The 24,454-nt window shown below is 43.2% G+C and overlaps 2 protein-coding genes across 2 annotated transcripts; both read left to right on the plus strand.

The window, feature by feature from the left end:
* Positions 1–8,074: 8,074 nt before the first annotated feature.
* Positions 8,075–10,876, plus strand: LOC6604434 (protein argonaute-2). The gene is made up of 7 exons (XM_026989600.1): positions 8,075–8,317; positions 8,387–8,475; positions 8,562–9,168; positions 9,236–9,577; positions 9,627–10,274; positions 10,344–10,714; positions 10,786–10,876. Exons 1-7 carry the CDS (start codon positions 8,132–8,134, stop codon positions 10,874–10,876), a joined length of 2,334 nt encoding a protein of 777 aa, XP_026845401.1. The 5' UTR covers positions 8,075–8,131.
* Positions 10,877–21,618: 10,742 nt separating this feature from the next.
* Positions 21,619–24,454, plus strand: LOC113565996 (protein argonaute-2-like). Its single transcript, XM_026989592.1, has 7 exons — positions 21,619–21,861; positions 21,931–22,019; positions 22,106–22,712; positions 22,780–23,121; positions 23,171–23,818; positions 23,888–24,258; positions 24,330–24,454. The coding sequence occupies exons 1-7, from the start codon at positions 21,676–21,678 to the stop codon at positions 24,418–24,420; spliced, it is 2,334 nt and encodes a 777-aa protein (XP_026845393.1). The 5' UTR covers positions 21,619–21,675; the 3' UTR covers positions 24,421–24,454.

Here is a 24,454-nt window from a genome sequence, read left to right on the forward strand (position 1 = left end):
GACGCAGCAACTTTACAGTTATACCCGATACTAAGTCAGTATGGCTCTCCTCCGCCAGACGCCACTAATAATGAACGACACGACAAACAATACGTGCGAGAGAGACAGAAAATCACTCTGAGCGTGACGTCGGGCGCTGCGTAGCCAGTGCAAATTGATTTGTTCCTTTTGGCTATAAAAATGATCTGATCTGATCCAGATGATCAGCGAAATTTTGACACAAAACGGTCAAGGTCCGATATCACAGGAGTGTGGATACCAAATTTGGTTGCTCTAGCTCTTATGGGTTCTGAGATCCTTGAACTCATATTTTGCAATTGGCAAAACCGACCATGAAACCTGTGTGTTAGAGTAAGACAGAGCGAGAAAGAGTGAAATTGTTTTCGTGATTCTGGCTATAATATTTATACGATCTGGTTCAGATTTTGCACTCTGGAAGATATAGTCATCTTCTACGATTCTGCGTTTTTAGTTTTCTCGTATCGTCGAAATTGTGGATGCCACAGATTTTCACCCTTTGTGGGGGCGGAAGTGGGCGGGGCAAAGTTTTGAAATATTTTTGGAGCAGTGACATATCACAGAAGTCTGGATCCAAAACATCGTTGTTCTAGCTCTTATAGTCTTTGAGCATTAGGCGCTGAAGGGGACGGACAGACGGACAGACGGACGGACGGACAGACAGACAGGGCTCAATCGACTCGGCTATTGATGCTGATCAAGAATATATATACTTTATGGAGTCGGAAACGATTCCTTCGGGACGTTACACACATCCACTTTTACCACAAATCTAATACACCCCAATACTCATTTTGAGTATCGGGTATAAAAATCGACGAGGAGCTCAGCAGGTCGATATTGCCAGAGCCATGGCCACCCATTGGGCAACCCAACGGACGCAAGTGCAAGCATCACATGGGCAATCCAAAAGAGCCTGCTATCGCTGTGGGGAATCTTCTTAGCTGGGAGGAAAAATGGGACCAGCAATACAATGCCACAAGTCGCAATTTGTGCAGAGACCAATGAGGTTGTATTGCTTGGCCTGGAGCTGCAATCCACCGAAGAAATAGGTAACTATAAGCTGTCCACGAACCGATTCGATTCGATTTGGCTGACTAACATTTGTGTGCGTGTGGTCTCTCCCTCCTCCTTTAGCCTCTTCTGTAAGGGTTTCGGAGATCCCCTGGACTAGTAGCAGGCACAGGCGCAGGAGATTTCCCCACAGGTCATCAGAAAGGAAGTCCCATGTACGAGAATCTTGACTTTGAATACGAGTACGAGTAGATATTATTTATAAACATTAGCAGATAGTCCGATATAAACAATTCTTTCATTTCGTTTTGTTAAATGCAAAAAAATTCCTCGGAGATATACTTAGTATATTATCCAATCCAATTGATATCTCTTCTTCACGGACCCTAAGCGGTCCCCTCGCGCAGTGACAGAATGTAGCAAGGTAATAATTAGTGAGGCATTCAACTAGTATTTAAAATAGCATACAGCGCGCATTGGTATTTACCGCACCATCGATACACTCGGCGGGAAATACCAATAGTGAGATAACGGATAAGAAACATCGATAAGAGAGTAAGTTCACTTTGTAAATGGCGATTGTGAGAGACGGACGCGCAGCTAATAAAAAAGAGTTATATCAAATCGCCGGGCTTGTGTTTTTATACCTAAACAGTTCACTCACGCACCGATATTGGTCACTACAATTCCCGGGTTAGACGGCCTACAATTTCAGAAGTGGGATACGATCAATCGCCGCCAGTGAAAAATAGCGAAAATTTTTCTTTTCTCGTCCGTCGAAGACGCCATCGCTGAAAAAAAAACATGTCGGACTTGGTCGGCACGGAGGAGTTCTCGGCCGCCCAGCTGCGCGAATGGCTGGAGTCCCTCAATCTACCAAAAGGTGGAAGCAAAGCTGCCATGGCAGCGAGACTTAACGAAATACCAGTAGAGCTGCGGGGCAGGGACCACCGGCAGCCGAAACATGCGAGAACGAGAGGGAAGATGAGGCAGCCGCAGATCAAGACTCGACGAAGAGCGAACGCAAAGAGAAGAACGAAAAAGCACCGCAAGCGCCTGGGCACAACAACAACCACGGCGAATATCGAGCAGAGGTTGAAATGTTAAAATTGCAAATCGAGCTGCTGAAGCTGCAGAGCAAGAGGGAGAAGGAAGGGAGAGGAGAGAACACAACACCAGCCGCCAACAATGACGCTGGCGTCATGTTGCTAAATGCCGCCAAAGACATGTTGCCAACATATCATGGCAACATTTCTGGAAACAACGATGACGTCACAACTTGGATCGCGCAGTTTAAGGCCGTCGCAAAAGTGAACAAACTGAAGGATGAGAAGCTACTAATGCTGCTAATGTCGAAGCTTAAGGACAAAGCATTGGTGTGGCTGCATTCGAGTCCGGAGCACATGTCGCTGCCAATCGATCAGTTGTTGAACGTCATGGAAGACACTTTCCATCCCAAGGAAAGCAAACTGTTGCTCCGTCGCAAGTTCGAGTCCCGTTCATGGGCACGTGGCGAGGAGTTCTCGATGTACTTCAACGCCAAAGTGTCGCTGGCATCCCGCATAGTCATTGACGACGAGGAGTTTATTGACGGAGTCATCGAAGGTATCCCAGATGTAGGCCTGCGTAGGCAAGCCCACATGCAGTGCTTTGGCGTTCCATATCAACTACTCAAGGCGTTCGAGAAGATCATGCTGCCAAAGAAGTACGGTTCAACTGAAGGGGCAAACACTGGAGCCTCGCCAACACCCATTCGCTGCTACAACTGCAACTCTTTGGGCCACGTGGCAGGGGAGTGCCGCAAGCCCAAGCGCGAAAGAGGAGCGTGCTACGGATGCGGCAGCATGAGTCACCAGGTGTCACACTGTGACGAAAAGAAGTACAAGGTACATAACGATTATATATACAAATTTAATATATACATTAGCAATTACAATAACAAATGCTTGTCCTTAGATTGCCTCATCGACTCAGGGAGCCCAATAAGTTTTATGAAGTTATCGTGTCTAGAGCACCAGTCGGAAAATAACCTAAATAAAGTGGAAGAGCGCTCACGATTAAGTTCGAACGAAATCAAAGAAGATGATTTAAGTTTATATAAGTTTAACAAAGACAAGAAAAACAGAGAAATTGAATTTATTTTGAATAAAAATGCGGATTACGCTTATGTTGGACTAAACAATAGCAAACTTAACATCTTTGGTAAAATACCCAGTTTTGTAATTATTAACAAAAATCGAATCAACTTTGAATTACTAGTAGTGGCAGACGAGTCGATGGGCTATGAGGCTGTGTTAGGTAGGGATTTTATGAATTTATGCAAATTTAAAATTGTAAGTGACATTTGCAAGGAGAAGGAGAGTGAGACAAAAACTAAGTGTTTAGAAGAAAATGAGTGTTTAGGAGAAAATGAGTGTTTAGGAGAAAATGAGTGTTTAGAAAAAAATGAGTGTTTAGGAGAAAATGAGTGTTTAGAAAAAAATGAGTGTTTAGGAGAAAATGAGTGTTTAGAAAAAAATGAGTGGAAAATAGAGAATGAGCGTTTAGGAGAATATGAGTGTGAAGTAAAAGATGAGGGTGATAAAGAGAATAAGCATGAAGTAGAAAGTGAAGGCAAGGTAGAAAATGAGTGTTCTGCAATGGTTGAGTGTCTGGAAGACAGCGATACCTGCGAGAGCGTAAAAACCAATTTCAACGAACTACCAAGCCAGTATCCAGACAAAGAAAACGACTGGGAGTTGAAAGTAGGGACAGATTGTAGCCAAGAACTGGCAGGACGACTTAAATACATGTTTAGGACAGCGTATGTAAACGCAGAAAGACCAAACTTACCACAAACCAAGTGGGAAATGAAGTTGAATTTCGAACACGAAAAACCGTTTCATTGCCCACCTAGAAGACTGTCGTATAGCGAAAAAGCCCAAGTACAGAAAATGATAGACGATTACACAGAAAAAGGTTACATCAGAACCAGTGAGTCAGAATACGTTTCGCCTATAGTACTGGTAAAAAAGAATTCGGGAGAGTTGAGACTGTGCGTCGATTATCGCACACTTAATAAAGGAATGATAAAGGACAATTACCCAACACCTCTTATAGACGACCTACTAGATAAACTGTCAGGGAAAAGACTTTTCACCAAGTTAGACCTGAAGAATGGATACTTCCACGTATTTATGCATAAAGATTCAGTTAAATACGCATCGTTCACGACCCCCATGGGACAATACGAATGGTTGAGGATGCCGTTCGGGTTACGAAATGCATCGGCGGTGTTTCAAAGATTCACCAACAAAATTTTTGCAGACATGGTAAAGGAAGACAAAGTTATAATATACATGGACGATATTATGGTAGCAACAAAAGATAGTGATAGTCACATGGAAATTTTACAAGAAGTGATGAGACGATTGGTAGAGAATAAACTTGAATTAAGGATTGATAAATGCGATTTCTTACAGTCAGAAGTTAAGTACCTGGGCTATTCCATATCGGGTAACGGAATTAAACCAGATACGAAGGGATTACAGGCAGTAAAAGGGTTCCCAGTCCCCACGAAAACGAACGAAGTGCAGAGTTTCTTAGGGTTATGTTCTTACTTTAGACGGTTCGTAAAAGATTTTTCTACGAAAGCTAAGCCCCTTTATGATTTGGTCAAAAAAGACAGGAAGTTTGAATTCGGTATCGTAGAACTAGAATGTTTCGAACAACTCAAAAGTAATTTGTTGGAAGCACCGATCTTGGCACTTTACAATCCCAGAGATCCGACAGAATTACATTGCGATGCAAGTTCGTTAGGTTTCGGGTCAATTCTAATGCAGAAGAAGGGTGATGGCAGAATGCACCCGGTGTTCTATTTCTCCAAGCGGACAACAATTACCGAAGCAAAATACCACAGCTTTGAACTGGAGACACTAGCGATAACTTATGCACTACAACGGTTTAGAGTATACGTGCAAGGCATACCCTTCAAAATAGTGACAGACTGCAACGCGCTAACTATGACTCTAAACAAAAAAGAACTCAATCCACGCATTGCCCGCTGGGCGTTAGAGTTACAAAATTATGACTACAAGTTAGAACACAGGTCAGGAAGCAGAATGCAACACGTAGATGCGCTAAGCAGAGCCGTTCAGATACTCACGGTAGACACAAACACCTTTGAAGAAAATTTAATTATATGCCAAAACAGAGATAACAAACTGATGGAGCTGAGAGAAACGTTACAGAAATCAGAACACAAACATTATGAGATGAGAAACGGAATAATATACAGGAAAAAAGATAACAATACTATCCTATTCTGCGTACCCGAGGAAATGGAAGGCCACGTACTCTATAAGTACCACGATGAACTAGGGCACGTCGGTATAGACAAGATGACCGACGCTATATCGAAAAGCTACTGGATCTCAAACGTAAGGTATAAAGCCAAGCGACACATTGAAAACTGTCTAAAATGCATAGCGTACTCAGCAAAACACGGAAAAGAGGAAGGGTTTTTACACAACATACCAAAAGGGTCAGGACCATTCGAGGTAGTACATATCGACCATTTCGGGCCAGTCGACAAAGGCAGGGCCAACAAACATGTTTTAGTAGTAATAGACGCGTTCACCAAATTCGTAAGACTTTATACGACCAAAACCACTAGCACAAAGGAAGCAGTAATTGCAATGAAAGATTATTTCCGAGCTTACAGTAGACCCAGATGCATTGTGTCAGACAGAGGAAGCTGTTTCACGTCAAAAGAGTTTGAAGAATTCTTAGAACAGAGCAATGTTAAACACGTAAAGATAGCAACAGGGTCGCCACAGGCCAACGGGCAGGTAGAAAGGGTGAACAGAAGTTTGGGACCCATGATTGCAAAGCTTGTTGACCCGGAAAAAGGATTACATTGGGATATGGTAGTGGAAACAGTAGAACACGCGATGAACAACACAATTCAAAGAACAATTAATGAACACCCGAGCAGAATGTTGTTTGGGGTCGTACAAAAAGGAAAGGTTTCAGATTTACTCAAAGATCATCTAGACGAACTAACCGAACAACGGGCAACAAGGGATATAGAAAAGATTAGAGCAGTAGCAGGCACTCATCAGGAAAAAATACAGTCTTATAACAAACAAGCAGCAGATTCAAAGCGAAGGGAGCCACACGTGTACGTAGATAATGATCTAGTTATGGTGAGAAATTTCGACACTCATACAGGGGTGTCTAAAAAGCTTATCCCGAAGTTCAAAGGACCTTATAAGATATCAAAGGTGTTAAAAAATGATAGGTATTTGCTAGAAGATGTAGAGGGATTTCAACAATCAAGGATCCCGTATAAAGGAGTTTGGGCGGTGGCAAATATGAAGCCGTGGATTGAAAATGGTAATAATGCAAATGTCACAGGGAATCAAAATGAAGAAAATGATTGTAACACGTAAACTTAGAATGTTAAGAGTAAACCACACCCAACTGTAATAAATCAACCTATCTAGAAACTAACTTAAATGTAAGGAGTTCAGGAGCACTCCGGTCAGGATGGCCGAATTGTAGCAAGGTAATAATTAGTGAGGCATTCAACTAGTATTTAAAATAGCATACAGCGCGCATTGGTATTTACCGCACCATCGATACACTCGGCGGGAAATACCAATAGTGAGATATCGGATAAGAAACATCGATAAGAGAGTAAGTTCACTTTGTAAATGGCGATTGTGAGAGACGGACGCGCAGCTAATAAAAAAGAGTTATATCAAATCGCCGGGCTTGTGTTTTTATACCTAAACAGTTCACTCACGCACCGATATTGGTCACTACAATTCCCGGGTTAGACGGCCTACCAGAATAAGGAAAGAATTATATAATCTGTTGTGGATTTTGTATTTTATTTTGCACTTAGAAACTATGAAAAAAATTCGCTTAAACCGTAAACTTCGACTAGTGGGGATTTCTACAATGATGGTAGGGTAGGGTAGGGCTGTGCATAGGCGCAGGATAAGAGCAGGAGCTGTTTCGCTGATTAACTGGGGAGACTGCGAGGATGCAGTTGGGAGGAACTAGATTTTACAAATATAACGTATCCGCGGCGGTGTACATATCCAAGGACTTAAAGTACTTAAATGCGAGAGATGGTGCGAGGTGGTACAGCTTAGATAGAAGATGTGAGCCCCCAGGCTATATTCAGATAAGCTGACCCAAAAAAAATTCATATAGATAGGAACTGGCTGGCGAATCGAAACCAATCTGAACTGAGACTCGCACGCGTTCAACGCAACAAGCAGCCGGATTTGGCTCTGGCGATTGGGATCGGTGATCGTGGATCAATGATCAGGGTTGCATGGAGCGACTCCATAGCATGTCTAAAACGTTATATTTTAGCGTTCATTTTAGCGGATCGCTGCAAGGAGAAGAGCGACGACTTTAGGCTGTGAACGTCCAGCTCTGTCTTTCGACACCATACTACACTGCCCATTTGGTTTAAATACTGGTTTTTCTGAGAGCGTTACTAGGTAATGAAGGTCGAAGTTTTTAATTGAGCGATAACTAATTGCACACCTGATAAAACTGAAACATAAACAAACACACTCGACTACAAGATTATTGGAATCGATCACACAGCACAGTGTTATACGTCAAACAAATTTAGAGCAAAAAGTTTAGCCAACAGGAAATAAATATTTTAGTCATTCGAAACAGTTCAGTCGTCGGGAGAGGATATAAAATCGAAAAGAAAAAGAAAAATGGAAAAAGAAAATAGTAAGTGAAATACAAAACTAAAAGCAGCAGTGGGAATTTTTCAAAACCAAAAATCCTGAAGCGGGTTGTCGGGTTGTCGGGAAGCTCCTGCAACAACATCAACAAAAAGACAGGTGGAGTTGTACCTTTTGGGGAGAAAAAGTTGCAATGTTGGGTAATTCGGTAAATATGCGATACGTGTGCGGTTCCAACAACAGCGAAAACCCCCTAGATCCAGGACTCGGTCAAATTTAGAAAAATTGAAAAAAAAAAAAAATTTTTTTTTTTTTTAATTTTGACAGGCCAGCCGCGTGGAACTTTGGGAAAACCAGGTCAAGTATCTGTCAATTATCTCGACGTTAACTTGGACAAAATGCCTGCGGTGGCCTATCACTACGATGTGAAGATCACGCCAGACCGTCCTAAGAAGTTCTATCGTCAGGCTTTTGAGCAGTACAGAGTTGAACACTTGGGCGGTGCGATTGCCGCATTTGATGGACGTGCATCGTGTTACTCAGTTGTGAAGCTAAAATGCAGCTCCCAGGGCCAAGAAGTGAAAGTAAGTGTTGTTGTGTTGTCGCCGAGCTTGATGCACCTTTGAAGTGAAACTTGCTTTCCTGCCGTCCAGGTAACAGATCGCCACGGCCGTACCCTGAATTACACTCTGGAACTCAAGGAGACGGAGGACTTGGAGGTCGATCTGAATTCGCTGAGAAGGTGAGTGGACCGTTATACTGAACGGCAGATACGGATACTTCTCTGTCGGCAGAGAATCGGCATTATGCAATTTTCCATTTTTGCAGTTATGTGAAGGATAAGATATATGACAAGCCCATGCGAGCCTTGCAGTGTCTGGAGGTTGTGTTGGCAGCACCCTGTCATAACACCGCCATACGCGCCGGTCGCTCCTTCTTCAAAAGGTCTGAGCCCGGAAGTGCCTTTGATCTTAACGACGGCTACGAAGCTCTGGTTGGGCTCTATCAAACATTCGTTCTTGGCGATCGCCCTTTTGTCAATGTGGACATATCGCACAAGTCCTTTCCGAAGTCCATGACGATCATTGACTATTTAGAGCTGTATCAGAAAGAGAAAATTGACAAAAGCACAAATCTTGACTACAAGCGTTCTGATATTGAATCATTCCTAACGGGCATGAATATAATTTACGAGCCGCCTGCCTGTCTTGGCAGCGCCCCGCGCGTCTTCAGAGTCAACGGGCTTTGTAAGGTTCCGGCCAGCACTCAGACATTTGAGCTGGATGGAAAAGAAATGACCGTTGCAGAGTATTACAAGTCTCGGCAGTATAATTTAAAGTTTCCGAACCTTCTCTGCTTGCATGTTGGGCCGCCGTTGAAGCACATTTACTTGCCTATCGAACTATGTCGCATTGAGGATGGGCAGACACTGAATGTGAGTTCAACTAGTTCCTTTCACTGCAAATCATTTCCTGATTTGATTTCTTTTCATCGTATCGCAGCGCAAGGATGGAGCTAATCAGGTGGCGGCCATGATTAAGTATGCTGCCACTTCCACCAACGAGAGGAAGGCCAAGATCATCCGCTTGATGGAATATTTCAGGCACAATTTAGACCCGACCATCAGCCACTTTGGCATACGTCTGGGCAGTGACTTCATCGTCGTGAATACACGCACGCTCAATGCGCCTCAGATTGAGTACAAAAACAATTTGGCCTCGGTGAGGAACGGTTCGTGGCGCATGGATGGCATGCAATTCCTTGAACCCAAGCCAAAGTCACATAAATGGGCCATACTCTACGGCAAGATTAACTACCTGTATGTGGACGAGCTTCAGAAGATGGTAAGTTCTTTGCATTGCATTGCAGGATCCTGCCTAATTTTCGTGGCAGGTTATTCAGAAGAGTCGCAAAGTCAATCTGTGCCTGGATGCCAAGGCCGAGAAACTGTACTACAAGGATGAACGTGAACTAGATGCTCATTTCCGCTATTTCAAAAAGAATCAATTTGATGTGGTGTTCGTTATTATACCAAATTTCGGGCATCTTTATGATGTCGTGAAGCAAAAGGCTGAGCTGCAGCACGGCATTCTTACACAATGCATCAAGCAGATCACAGTCGAGCGCAAATGTAACGCGCAGGTTATTGGCAGCATTCTACTTAAGGTTAATTCAAAACTGAACGGCACCAATCACAAGCTACGGGATGACCTACACTGTCTGCCAAAGAAGACCATGTTTTTGGGTGCCGATGTGACTCATCCGTCGCCCGATCAGCGAGAGATCCCCAGTGTGGTGGGTGTTGCCGCCTCCCATGATCCATTCGGGGCTTCATATAACATGCAATATCGCTTGCAACGCTCTGCCCTGGAGGAGATCGAGGACATGGAGTCGATAACCCTTGAGCACTTGCGTGTCTATCATAATTTCCAACAATGCTACCCAGACCACATTATCTATTATCGTGATGGCGTAAGCGATGGCCAGTTTCCCAACATCAAGAATAAAGAGTTGAGGGGAATTTCTGCCGCCTGCAGCAAGGTAAGTTGAGCTCTTGCATCCAGAAACCTTTTAATTTTATATCACTAATCGTCCTTCGCCTCCTTTCAGCTGCACATTAAGCCCAAGATTTGCTGCTTCATTGTAGTTAAGCGGCATCATACACGCTTCTTTCCGAACGGAGTTCCATCGCAATACAACAAGTTCAACAACGTTGTTACGGGAACCGTCGTCGATCGCACCATTGTCCATCCCAATGAGATGCAGTTCTTCATGGTCAGCCATCAGTCGATTCAGGGGACGGCCAAGCCGACGCGTTACAACGTAATCGAGAATACGGGCAACTTGGATATTGATGTACTGCAGAAATTGACATACAATCTTTGTCACATGTTTCCTCGTTGTAACCGCGCAGTGTCTTATCCGGCTCCGGCATATTTGGCACATTTGGCTGCGGCACGTGGACGTGTCTACCTTACTGGGTGCGATATTATTATTATTATTGTTTCATATTTTCGTTCTGATAATGTCATCTTGACTGCTTTTCTTCCAGCTGCACCAAGTTTCGTTCTCCCCAGGTGGAGTACGCAAAGCGTTTGATAGTGCCAGAGTTCATGAAGACGAACCCTATGTATTTTGTTTAGGCAGAAAACTAACAAAATATCTTCACTTCTTCTAAACGAAAAAAAAGTTACAAAATATAAATTATTGACCCACACCTGTCTTGCCCTTAATGTAATAATCAATCAAAGATCAATCAATCGAAAGATGTCTATGGTAAAAGCTTATAAAACAGTACAAATAATTCAAACAAATTACAAACGAACACGACATAATCACGACATAAGCCGAAAAGCAAGCCGGCGGGAGAGCTTCTGCTCAAGATGAGCTCCAGGTTATTCCTCAGAAGAATAGGGCTCGTGTGGAAATTAGGCTCGATCCCCCAGCAGCTTAGGTTCAGATCTGTTCTTCGTGCTTCCTCTTTAGCTCACGGCTACTGCTGCACGATGTTTTAAAATTTAGATTGCGGCACGCTATCATATCCGCCCTTGATCTGCTTTTACTCACGTACAAAATCCCCTTTCCGGTTACAGCTGACGAGGGGTGCTCTCTTGGGGTAGTCGCCGGAGAGGGCTTGACCACTTGATAAGTGAAGGAGTCGTTGCAGCGACTGCACTGCATTTGACACATGCCAAACCAGGGAGTGGCCGAGGCGCCTGAAAGTGGATCCGAGCGCAGAGCTTGCAGAGACAGGGTGCCCCTGGCATTGCTCTGGCTCTGGCGGGCTCAAAACTCGCCAATTTTAATGTATGACCCTATGTAGCACAGCTTGGAAATGTAGTTGCGCTGGCAGTTACCAAAATTTTGGCAGGCTTGAGGTCCACGCGGAGCACGTTAAGCACACAGTAGCGCAGAGCAGCCACAATGTCCAACCGAATCACATACAGCACTCTGTGGATGAACGCCAACGCTAGCGTGTCCAGTATCCTACGGACACTCCATAACGATAATACTAAAGGCAACAGTGGACTCTGTTATTATGATAATTATGTCCCTTGATAATCTTCAAGCGGAGTAATCTGTTCAAAGTTCAGAAGCGATCAATAAGATATATCCATTTTATTGGGTAAAAAATACCGCGATAAATTGACTTAAAAGCAGTACCATATGCACCGCGGCCGAGAATTTGACACCTGGTGCGGATGGGGGAACATCCTTAAGCAAGTGATTGCGCTTCGGCGTGGTAAGCACAAGCTCAATTTTTGGATTAGCTACTGAAAATTAACAGCATTTGACTCATAATGAGAGATTTTCGATTTATTTCATTATTTTCACATTGCCTACATTTGTACAGTATAACGGTGCTTTCGCTTCAGCAGCTGTGCATAGGCGCTGCCAGACTGTCAGAAAATGAATAGAACCCGAATGGCTCCACTGTTATCTACGTCCCAATTACATCTCAATAAAATAAAATATTTTATAACTTTTTTTCCATTTTAGACTATTTATTTAATACTGCACACTGTACAATGTATGCGTCAAAAGCGAATCGTAATCGATGGTGTTCGAGGCTTGGCTTCGTTTTGGGCTTGATACAAACCAATAAATAATATAAAATCTAAATGCCGCTGAATCTTCATTCCCAAAATCACTACTGACGTTCTCCGTGCAGTTGCCCAGTCTCCATCCGCAAGATATATGCCAAAATATGCATATGCTAATCAAATCACAATAATATAAAAACGATTTTAAGGTGATATATATATTGAAATTTGATTAACAATTGTCAACTAGTAAACTAGAGGAAATATACAACATTTTCTCTAAATTATTATTTAAGAGGCTCTGACGTTTTGAAATCTATTCCAAAACCACCAGTTATGTTATGAACAATATTTTCAGCTTCCTTAAATGAATCCATTGACTTTGCTAATGGTAGCACCTTCGCTTCTACCAGCTCTTTTGCCAGCTCAATAGATTCAGAATCTTCTGGGTTCAGCGTTTCAAGAACCTAAAATGTAAATATAGATTTTTTTCTTTTTATCAAACTAAAATGTTTATTTTGTTGATAAATATCATCTCTCTTACCTCTTTCATTTCCTCCATGTTATCTGCATAAAATGATGTTTATGATCGGTTATGATGGTAACTCCTTATTGAGTTGGTCGGTTGTAGCGTCGTACTCTAAGCGGACCTTTTATAATTTTATGAAAGTTTTGTTCACACAGGATATGAACCAGTTAGCGACATGAAATGTATCCTTACATTGTTATCTGTTAAATTTAATGCGTCTTATATGCCGCGCTATTCGTTAAGAGCCATAATACTTTTAACTCATTCCCGTTAGGCTGGGACCTTTGGACCTTCTGTGAAGTGAAGTAGCAATATGTTGCTGCAATTGAGGCGGTCCCGAAGCCAGATCCAGAGCGTTTTCCTCGTAGAAAGTAAGTGCATAAAATAGGTTCAGTGCGGTCCGCGTGAGAAAATGAGGAAAATATAGAGAATGGATCAAACCATAACGCAACCCCTTTGGATTATTAATTAATCAACAAACAGCAACAAACAAAAAAGTGGAGAAAACAGTACAGTACATCAAAAGTTCATCGGTGCACGGAACATGTATGTGTTAAAAGACGTTTCGTGACTTGATTGGGATTAACGCTGAGCAGTGTTGGGCCAGTGTGCTCAGTCCAAGCCAGAGTTGCATTTTTTGTGACAAGTAAAAAACCAATATTTCCACTCCACTTCATTGGTAAAAAAAAGGTTCAATTAAAAGGAGCCATCTGAACAATACAAACACCAGGGAATTAGGACAGAGCGAATATACAACAAACGGGGGGGGGAACGTTGTGAGTTGAGGCGGACGCCGCAATTTTACAGTTATACCCGATACTAAGTCAGTATGGCTCTCCTCCGCCAGACGCCACTAATAATGAACGACACGACAAACAATACGTGCGAGAGAGACAGAAAATCACTCTGAGCGTGACGTCGGGCGCTGCGTAGCCAGTGCAAATTGATTTGTTCCTTTTGGTTATAAAAATGATCTGATCTGATCCAGATGATCAGCGAAATTTTGACACAAAACGGTCAAGGTCCGATATCACAGGAGTGTGGATACCAAATTTGGTTGCTCTAGCTCTTATGGGTTCTGAGATCCTTGAACTCATATTTTGCAATTGGCAAAACCGACCATGAAACCTGTGTGTTAGAGTGAGACAGAGCGAGAAAGAGTGAAATTTTTTTCGTAATTCTGGCTATAATATTTATACGATCTGGTTCAGATTTTGCACTCTGGAAGATTTAGTCATCTTCTACGATTCTGCGTTTTTAGTTTTCTCGTATCGTCGAAATTGTGGATGCCACAGATTTTCACCCTTTGTGGGGGCGGAAGTGGGCGGGGCAAAGTTTTGAAATATATTTGTAGCAGTGACATATCACAGAAGTCTGGATCCAAAACATCGTTGCTCTAGCTCTTATGGTCTTTGAGCATTAGGCGCTGAAGGGGACGGAAAGACGGACGGACGAACAGACGGACAGACAGACAGGGCTCAATCGACTCGGCTATTGATGCTGATCAAGAATATATATACTTTATGGAGTCGGAAACGATTCCTTCGGGACGTTACACACATCCACTTTTACCACAAATCTAATACACCCCAATACTCATTTTGAGTATCGGGTATAAAAATCGACGAGGAGCTCAGCAGGTCGATATTGCCAGAGCCATGGCCACCCATTGGGCAACCCAACGGACGCAAGCGCAAGCATCACATGGGCAATCCAAAAGAGCCTGCTATCGCTGTGGGGAATCTTCTTAGCTGGGAGGAAAAATGGGACCAGCAATACAATGCCACAAGTCGCAATTTGTACAGAGACCAATGAGGTTGTATTGCTTGGCCTGGAGCTGCAATCCACCGAAGAAATAGGTAACTATAAGCTGTCCACGAACCGATTCGATTCGATTTGGCTGACTAACATTTGTGTGCGTGTGGTCTCTCCCTCCTCCTTTAGCCTCTTCTGTAAGGGTTTCGGAGATCCCCTGGACTAGTAGCAGGCACAGGCGCAGGAGATTTCCCCACAGGTCATCAGAAAGGAAGTCCCATGTACGAGAATCTTGACTTTGAATACGAGTACGAGTAGATATTATTTATAAACATTAGCAGATAGTCCGATATAAACAATTCTTTCATTTCGTTTTGTTAAATGCAAAAAAATTCCTCGGAGATATACTTAGTATATTATCCAATCCAATTGATATCTCTTCTTCACGGACCCTAAGCGGTCCCCTCGCGCAGTGACAGAATGTAGCAAGGTAATAATTAGTGAGGCATTCAACTAGTATTTAAAATAGCATACAGCGCGCATTGGTATTTACCGCACCATCGATACACTCGGCGGGAAATACCAATAGTGAGATATCGGATAAGAAACATCGATAAGAGAGTAAGTTCACTTTGTAAATGGCGATTGTGAGAGACGGACGCGCAGCTAATAAAAAAGAGTTATATCAAATCGCCGGGCTTGTGTTTTTATACCTAAACAGTTCACTCACGCACCGATATTGGTCACTACAATTCCCGGGTTAGACGGCCTACAATTTCAGAAGTGGGATACGATCAATCGCCGCCAGTGAAAAATAGCGAAAATTTTTCTTTTCTCGTCCGTCGAAGACGCCATCGCTGAAAAAAAAAACATGTCGGACTTGGTCGGCACGGAGGAGTTCTCGGCCGCCCAGCTGCGCGAATGGCTGGAGTCCCTCAATCTACCAAAAGGTGGAAGCAAAGCTGCCATGGCAGCGAGACTTAACGAAATACCAGTAGAGCTGCGGGGCAGGGACCACCGGCAGCCGAAACATGCGAGAACGAGAGGGAAGATGAGGCAGCCGCAGATCAAGACTCGACGAAGAGCGAACGCAAAGAGAAGAACGAAAAAGCACCGCAAGCGCCTGGGCACAACAACAACCACGGCGAATATCGAGCAGAGGTTGAAATGTTAAAATTGCAAATCGAGCTGCTGAAGCTGCAGAGCAAGAGGGAGAAGGAAGGGAGAGGAGAGAACACAACACCAGCCGCCAACAATGACGCTGGCGTCATGTTGCTAAATGCCGCCAAAGACATGTTGCCAACATATCATGGCAACATTTCTGGAAACAACGATGACGTCACAACTTGGATCGCGCAGTTTAAGGCCGTCGCAAAAGTGAACAAACTGAAGGATGAGAAGCTACTAATGCTGCTAATGTCGAAGCTTAAGGACAAAGCATTGGTGTGGCTGCATTCGAGTCCGGAGCACATGTCGCTGCCAATCGATCAGTTGTTGAACGTCATGGAAGACACTTTCCATCCCAAGGAAAGCAAACTGTTGCTCCGTCGCAAGTTCGAGTCCCGTTCATGGGCACGTGGCGAGGAGTTCTCGATGTACTTCAACGCCAAAGTGTCGCTGGCATCCCGCATAGTCATTGACGACGAGGAGTTTATTGACGGAGTCATCGAAGGTATCCCAGATGTAGGCCTGCGTAGGCAAGCCCACATGCAGTGCTTTGGCGTTCCATATCAACTACTCAAGGCGTTCGAGAAGATCATGCTGCCAAAGAAGTACGGTTCAACTGAAGGGGCAAACACTGGAGCCTCGCCAACACCCATTCGCTGCTACAACTGCAACTCTTTGGGCCACGTGGCAGGGGAGTGCCGCAAGCCCAAGCGCGAAAGAGGAGCGTGCTACGGATGCGGCAGCATGAGTCACCAGGTGTCACACTGTGACGAAAAGAAGTACAAGGTACATAACGATTATATATACAAATTTAATATATACATTAGCAATTACAATAACAAATGCTTGTCCTTAGATTGCCTCATCGACTCAGGGAGCCCAATAAGTTTTATGAAGTTATCGTGTCTAGAGCACCAGTCGGAAAATAACCTAAATAAAGTGGAAGAGCGCTCACGATTAAGTTCGAACGAAATCAAAGAAGATGATTTAAGTTTATATAAGTTTAACAAAGACAAGAAAAACAGAGAAATTGAATTTATTTTGAATAAAAATGCGGATTACGCTTATGTTGGACTAAACAATAGCAAACTTAACATCTTTGGTAAAATACCCAGTTTTGTAATTATTAACAAAAATCGAATCAACTTTGAATTACTAGTAGTGGCAGACGAGTCGATGGGCTATGAGGCTGTGTTAGGTAGGGATTTTATGAATTTATGCAAATTTAAAATTGTAAGTGACATTTGCAAGGAGAAGGAGAGTGAGACAAAAACTGAGTGTTTAGAAGAAAATGAGTGTTTAGGAGAAAATGAGTGTTTAGGAGAAAATGAGTGTTTAGAAAAAAATGAGTGTTTAGGAGAAAATGAGTGTTTAGAAAAAAATGAGTGTTTAGGAGAAAATGAGCGTTTAGGAGAAAATGAGTGGAAAATAGAGAATGAGCGTTTAGGAGAATATGAGTGTGAAGTAAAAGATGAGGGTGATAAAGAGAATAAGCATGAAGTAGAAAGTGAAGGCAAGGTAGAAAATGAGTGTTCTGCAATGGTTGAGTGTCTGGAAGACAGCGATACCTGCGAGAGCGTAAAAACCAATTTCAACGAACTACCAAGCCAGTATCCAGACAAAGAAAACGACTGGGAGTTGAAAGTAGGGACAGATTGTAGCCAAGAACTGGCAGGACGACTTAAATACATGTTTAGGACAGCGTATGTAAACGCAGAAAGACCAAACTTACCACAAACCAAGTGGGAAATGAAGTTGAATTTCGAACACGAAAAACCGTTTCATTGCCCACCTAGAAGACTGTCGTATAGCGAAAAAGCCCAAGTACAGAAAATGATAGACGATTACACAGAAAAAGGTTACATCAGAACCAGTGAGTCAGAATACGTTTCGCCTATAGTACTGGTAAAAAAGAATTCGGGAGAGTTGAGACTGTGCGTCGATTATCGCACACTTAATAAAGGAATGATAAAGGACAATTACCCAACACCTCTTATAGACGACCTACTAGATAAACTGTCAGGGAAAAGACTTTTCACCAAGTTAGACCTGAAGAATGGATACTTCCACGTATTTATGCATAAAGATTCAGTTAAATACGCATCGTTCACGACCCCCATGGGACAATACGAATGGTTGAGGATGCCGTTCGGGTTACGAAATGCATCGGCGGTGTTTCAAAGATTCACCAACAAAATTTTTGCAGACATGGTAAAGGAAGACAAAGTTATAATATACATGGACGATATTATGGTAGCAACAAAAGATAGTGATAGTCACATGGAAATTTTACAAGAAGTGATGAGACGATTGGTAGAGAATAAACTTGAATTAAGGATTGATAAATGCGATTTCTTACAGTCAGAAGTTAAGTACCTGGGCTATTCCATATCGGGTAACGGAATTAAACCAGATACGAAGGGATTACAGGCAGTAAAAGGGTTCCCAGTCCCCACGAAAACGAACGAAGTGCAGAGTTTCTTAGGGTTATGTTCTTACTTTAGACGGTTCGTAAAAGATTTTTCTACGAAAGCTAAGCCCCTTTATGATTTGGTCAAAAAAGACAGGAAGTTTGAATTCGGTATCGTAGAACTAGAATGTTTCGAACAACTCAAAAGTAATTTGTTGGAAGCACCGATCTTGGCACTTTACAATCCCAGAGATCCGACAGAATTACATTACGATGCAAGTTCGTTAGGTTTCGGGTCAATTCTAATGCAGAAGAAGGGTGATGGCAGAATGCACCCGGTGTTCTATTTCTCCAAGCGGACAACAATTACCGAAGCAAAATACCACAGCTTTGAACTGGAGACACTAGCGATAATTTATGCACTACAACGGTTTAGAGTATACGTGCAAGGCATACCCTTCAAAATAGTGACAGACTGCAACGCGCTAACTATGACTCTAAACAAAAAAGAACTCAATCCACGCATTGCCCGCTGGGCGTTAGAGTTAGAAAATTATGACTACAAGTTAGAACACAGGTCAGGAAGCAGAATGCAACACGTAGATGCGCTAAGCAGAGCCGTTCAGATACTCACGGTAGACACAAACACCTTTGAAGAAAATTTAATTATATGCCAAAACAGAGATAACAAACTGATGGAGCTGAGAGAAACGTTACAGAAATCAGAACACAAACATTATGAGATGAGAAACGGAATAATATACAGGAAAAAAGATAACAATACTATCCTATTCTGCGTACCCGAGGAAATGGAAGGCCACGTACTCTATAAGTACCACGATGAACTAGGGCACGTCGGTATAGACAAGATGACCGACGCTATATCGAAAAGCTACTGGATCTCAAACGTAAGGTATAAAGCCAAGCGACACATTGAAAACTGTCTAAAATGCATAGCGTACTCAGCAAAACACGGAAAAGAGGAAGGGTTTTTACACAACATACCAAAAGGGTCAGGACCATTCGAGGTAGTACATATCGACCATTTCGGGCCAGTCGACAAAGGCAGGGCCAACAAACATGTTTTAGTAGTAATAGACGCGTTCACCAAATTCGTAAGACTTTATACGACCAAAACCACTAGCACAAAGGAAGCAGTAATTGCAATGAAAGATTATTTCCGAGCTTACAGTAGACCCAGATGCATTGTGTCAGACAGAGGAAGCTGTTTCACGTCAAAAGAGTTTGAAGAATTCTTAGAACAGAGCAATGTTAAACACGTAAAGATAGCAACAGGGTCGCCACAGGCCAACGGGCAGGTAGAAAGGGTGAACAGAAGTTTGGGACCCATGATTGCAAAGCTTGTTGACCCGGAAAAAGGATTACATTGGGATATGGTAGTGGAAACAGTAGAACACGCGATGAACAACACAATTCAAAGAACAATTAATGAACACCCGAGCAGAATGTTGTTTGGGGTCGTACAAAAAGGAAAGGTTTCAGATTTACTAAAAGATCATCTAGACGAACTAACCGAACAACGGGCAACAAGGGATATAGAAAAGATTAGAGCAGTAGCAGGCACTCATCAGGAAAAAATACAGCCACACGTGTACGTAGATAATGATCTAGTTATGGTGAGAAATTTCGACACTCATACAGGGGTGTCTAAAAAGCTTATCCCGAATTTCAAAGGACCTTATAAGATATCAAAGGTGTTAAAAAATGATAGGTATTTGCTAGAAGATGTAGAGGGATTTCAACAATCAAGGATCCCGTATAAAGGAGTTTGGGCGGTGGCAAATATGAAGCCGTGGATTGAAAATGGTAATAATGCAAATGTCACAGGGAATCAAAATGAAGAAAATGATTGTAACACGTAAACTTAGAATGTTAAGAGTAAACCACACCCAACTGTAATAAATCAACCTATCTAGAAACTAACTTAAATGTAAGGAGTTCAGGAGCACTCCGGTCAGGATGGCCGAATTGTAGCAAGGTAATAATTAGTGAGGCATTCAACTAGTATTTAAAATAGCATACAGCGCGCATTGGTATTTACCGCACCATCGATACACTCGGCGGGAAATACCAATAGTGAGATATCGGATAAGAAACATCGATAAGAGAGTAAGTTCACTTTGTAAATGGCGATTGTGAGAGACGGACGCGCAGCTAATAAAAAAGAGTTATATCAAATCGCCGGGCTTGTGTTTTTATACCTAAACAGTTCACTCACGCACCGATATTGGTCACTACAATTCCCGGGTTAGACGGCCTACAAGAATAAGGAAAGAATTATATAATCTGTTGTGGATTTTGTATTTTATTTTGCACTTAGAAACTATGAAAAAAATTCGCTTAAACCGTAAACTTCGACTAGTGGGGATTTCTACAATGATGGTAGGGTAGGGTAGGGCTGTGCATAGGCGCAGGATAAGAGCAGGAGCTGTTTCGCTGATTAACTGGGGAGACTGCGAGGATGCAGTTGGGAGGAACTAGATTTTACAAATATAACGTATCCGCGGCGGTGTACATATCCAAGGACTTAAAGTACTTAAATGCGAGAGATGGTGCGAGGTGGTACAGCTTAGATAGAAGATGTGAGCCCCCAGGCTATATTCAGATAAGCTGACCCAAAATAAATTCATATAGATAGGAACTGGCTGGCGAATCGAAACCAATCTGAACTGAGACTCGCACGCGTTCAACGCAACAAGCAGCCGGATTTGGCTCTGGCGATTGGGATGGGTGATCGTGGATCAATGATCAGGGTTGCATGGAGCGACTCCATAGCATGTCTAAAACGTTATATTTTAGCGGATCGCTGCAAGGAGAAGAGCGACGACTTTAGGCTGTGAACGTCCAGCTCTGTCTTTCGACACCATACTACACTGCCCATTTGGTTTAAATACTGGTTTTTCTGAGAGCGTTACTAGGTAATGAAAGTCGAAGTTTTTAATTGAGCGATAACTAATTGCACACCTGATAAAACTGAAACATAAACAAACACACTCGACTACAAGATTATTGGAATCGATCACACAGCACAGTGTTATACGTCAAACAAATTTAGAGCAAAAAGTTTAGCCAACAGGAAATAAATATTTTAGTCATTCGAAACAGTTCAGTCGTCGGGAGAGGATATAAAATCGAAAAGAAAAAGAAAAATGGAAAAAGAAAATAGTAAGTGAAATACAAAACTAAAAGCAGCAGTGGGAATTTTTCAAAACCAAAAATCCTGAAGCGGGTTGTCGGGTTGTCGGGAAGCTCCTGCAACAACATCAACAAAAAGACAGGTGGAGTTGTACCTTTTGGGGAGAAAAAGTTGCAATGTTGGGTAATTCGGTAAATATGCGATACGTGTGCGGTTCCAACAACAGCGAAAACCCCCTAGATCCAGGACTCGGTCAAATTTAGAAAAATTGAAAAAAAAAAAAATTTTTTTTTTTTTAAATTTTGACAGGCCAGCCGCGTGGAACTTTGGGAAAACCAGGTCAAGTATCTGTCAATTATCTCGACGTTAACTTGGACAAAATGCCTGCGGTGGCCTATCACTACGATGTGAAGATCACGCCAGACCGTCCTAAGAAGTTCTATCGTCAGGCTTTTGAGCAGTACAGAGTTGAACACTTGGGCGGTGCGATTGCCGCATTTGATGGACGTGCATCGTGTTACTCAGTTGTGAAGCTAAAATGCAGCTCCCAGGGCCAAGAAGTGAAAGTAAGTGTTGTTGTGTTGTCGCCGAGCTTGATGCACCTTTGAAGTGAAACTTGCTTTCCTGCCGTCCAGGTAACAGATCGCCACGGCCGTACCCTGAATTACACTCTGGAACTCAAGGAGACGGAGGACTTGGAGGTCGATCTGAATTCGCTGAGAAGGTGAGTGGACCGTTATACTGAACGGCAGATACGGATACTTCTCTGTCGGCAGAGAATCGGCATTATGCAATTTTCCATTTTTGCAGTTATGTGAAGGATAAGATATATGACAAGCCCATGCGAGCCTTGCAGTGTCTGGAGGTTGTGTTGGCAGCACCCTGTCATAACACCGCCATACGCGCCGGTCGCTCCTTCTTCAAAAGGTCTGAGCCCGGAAGTGCCTTTGATCTTAACGACGGCTACGAAGCTCTGGTTGGGCTCTATCAAACATTCGTTCTTGGCGATCGCCCTTTTGTCAATGTGGACATATCGCACAAGTCCTTTCCGAAGTCCATGACGATCATTGACTATTTAGAGCTGTATCAGAAAGAGAAAATTGACAAAAGCACAAATCTTGACTACAAGCGTTCTGATATTGAATCATTCCTAACGGGCATGAATATAATTTACGAGCCGCCTGCCTGTCTTGGCAGCGCCCCGCGCGTCTTCAGAGTCAACGGGCTTTGTAAGGTTCCGGCCAGCACTCAGACATTTGAGCTGGATGGAAAAGAAATGACCGTTGCAGAGTATTACAAGTCTCGGCAGTATAATTTAAAGTTTCCGAACCTTCTCTGCTTGCATGTTGGGCCGCCGTTGAAGCACATTTACTTGCCTATCGAACTATGTCGCATTGAGGATGGGCAGACACTGAATGTGAGTTCAACTAGTTCCTTTCACTGCAAATCATTTCCTGATTTGATTTCTTTTCATCGTATCGCAGCGCAAGGATGGAGCTAATCAGGTGGCGGCCATGATTAAGTATGCTGCCACTTCCACCAACGAGAGGAAGGCCAAGATCATCCGCTTGATGGAATATTTCAGGCACAATTTAGACCCGACCATCAGCCACTTTGGCATACGTCTGGGCAGTGACTTCATCGTCGTGAATACACGCACGCTCAATGCGCCTCAGATTGAGTACAAAAACAATTTGGCCTCGGTGAGGAACGGTTCGTGGCGCATGGATGGCATGCAATTCCTTGAACCCAAGCCAAAGTCACATAAATGGGCCATACTCTACGGCAAGATTAACTACCTGTATGTGGACGAGCTTCAGAAGATGGTAAGTTCTTTGCATTGCATTGCAGGATCCTGCCTAATTTTCGTGGCAGGTTATTCAGAAGAGTCGCAAAGTCAATCTGTGCCTGGATGCCAAGGCCGAGAAACTGTACTACAAGGATGAACGTGAACTAGATGCTCATTTCCGCTATTTCAAAAAGAATCAATTTGATGTGGTGTTCGTTATTATACCAAATTTCGGGCATCTTTATGATGTCGTGAAGCAAAAGGCTGAGCTGCAGCACGGCATTCTTACACAATGCATTAAGCGGATCACAGTCGAGCGCAAATGTAACGCGCAGGTTATTGGCAGCATTCTACTTAAGGTTAATGCAAAACTGAACGGCACCAATCACAAGCTACGGGATGACCTACACTGTCTGCCAAAGAAGACCATGTTTTTGGGTGCCGATGTGACTCATCCGTCGCCCGATCAGCGAGAGATCCCCAGTGTGGTGGGTGTTGCCGCCTCCCATGATCCATTCGGGGCTTCATATAACATGCAATATCGCTTGCAACGCTCTGCCCTGGAGGAGATCGAGGACATGGAGTCGATAACCCTTGAGCACTTGCGTGTCTATCATAATTTCCAACAATGCTACCCAGACCACATTATCTATTATCGTGATGGCGTAAGCGATGGCCAGTTTCCCAACATCAAGAATAAAGAGTTGAGGGGAATTTCTGCCGCCTGCAGCAAGGTAAGTTGAGCTCTTGCATCCAGAAACCTTTTAATTTTATATCACTAATCGTCCTTCGCCTCCTTTCAGCTGCACATTAAGCCCAAGATTTGCTGCTTCATTGTAGTTAAGCGGCATCATACACGCTTCTTTCCGAACGGAGTTCCATCGCAATACAACAAGTTCAACAACGTTGTTACGGGAACCGTCGTCGATCGCACCATTGTCCATCCCAATGAGATGCAGTTCTTCATGGTCAGCCATCAGTCGATTCAGGGGACGGCCAAGCCGACGCGTTACAACGTAATCGAGAATACGGGCAACTTGGATATTGATGTACTGCAGAAATTGACATACAATCTTTGCCACATGTTTCCTCGTTGCAACCGCGCAGTGTCTTATCCGGCTCCGGCATATTTGGCACATTTGGCTGCGGCACGTGGACGTGTCTACCTTACTGGGTGCGATATTATTATTATTATTGTTTCATATTTTCGTTCTGATAATGTCATCTTGACTGCTTTTCTTCCAGCTGCACCAAGTTTCGTTCTCCCCAGGTGGAGTACGCAAAGCGTTTGATAGTGCCAGAGTTCATGAAGACGAACCCTATGTATTTTGTTTAGGCAGAAAACTAACAAAATATCTTCACTTCTTCTA

The sequence above is a fragment of the Drosophila persimilis genome, unplaced genomic scaffold (assembly GCF_003286085.1).
Source record: "Drosophila persimilis strain 14011-0111.01,24,50 unplaced genomic scaffold, DperRS2 tig00000431-arrow-pilon, whole genome shotgun sequence".
In the NCBI taxonomy this organism is placed as follows: Eukaryota; Metazoa; Arthropoda; class Insecta; order Diptera; family Drosophilidae; genus Drosophila; species Drosophila persimilis.

Excerpts from the sequence above, each read along its gene's own strand:
- LOC6604434 (XM_026989600.1), top strand. The coding sequence starts at position 8,132 with ATGCCTGCGGTGGCCTATCACTACGATGTGAAGATCACGCCAGACCGT. Across the intron at positions 9,169-9,235 it reads AGGATGGGCAGACACTGAAT|CGCAAGGATGGAGCTAATCA; the intron begins GTGAGTTCAACT and ends ATCGTATCGCAG. Across the intron at positions 9,578-9,626 it reads TGGACGAGCTTCAGAAGATG|GTTATTCAGAAGAGTCGCAA; the intron begins GTAAGTTCTTTG and ends TTTTCGTGGCAG.
- LOC113565996 (XM_026989592.1), top strand. The coding sequence starts at position 21,676 with ATGCCTGCGGTGGCCTATCACTACGATGTGAAGATCACGCCAGACCGT. Across the intron at positions 22,713-22,779 it reads AGGATGGGCAGACACTGAAT|CGCAAGGATGGAGCTAATCA; the intron begins GTGAGTTCAACT and ends ATCGTATCGCAG. Across the intron at positions 23,122-23,170 it reads TGGACGAGCTTCAGAAGATG|GTTATTCAGAAGAGTCGCAA; the intron begins GTAAGTTCTTTG and ends TTTTCGTGGCAG.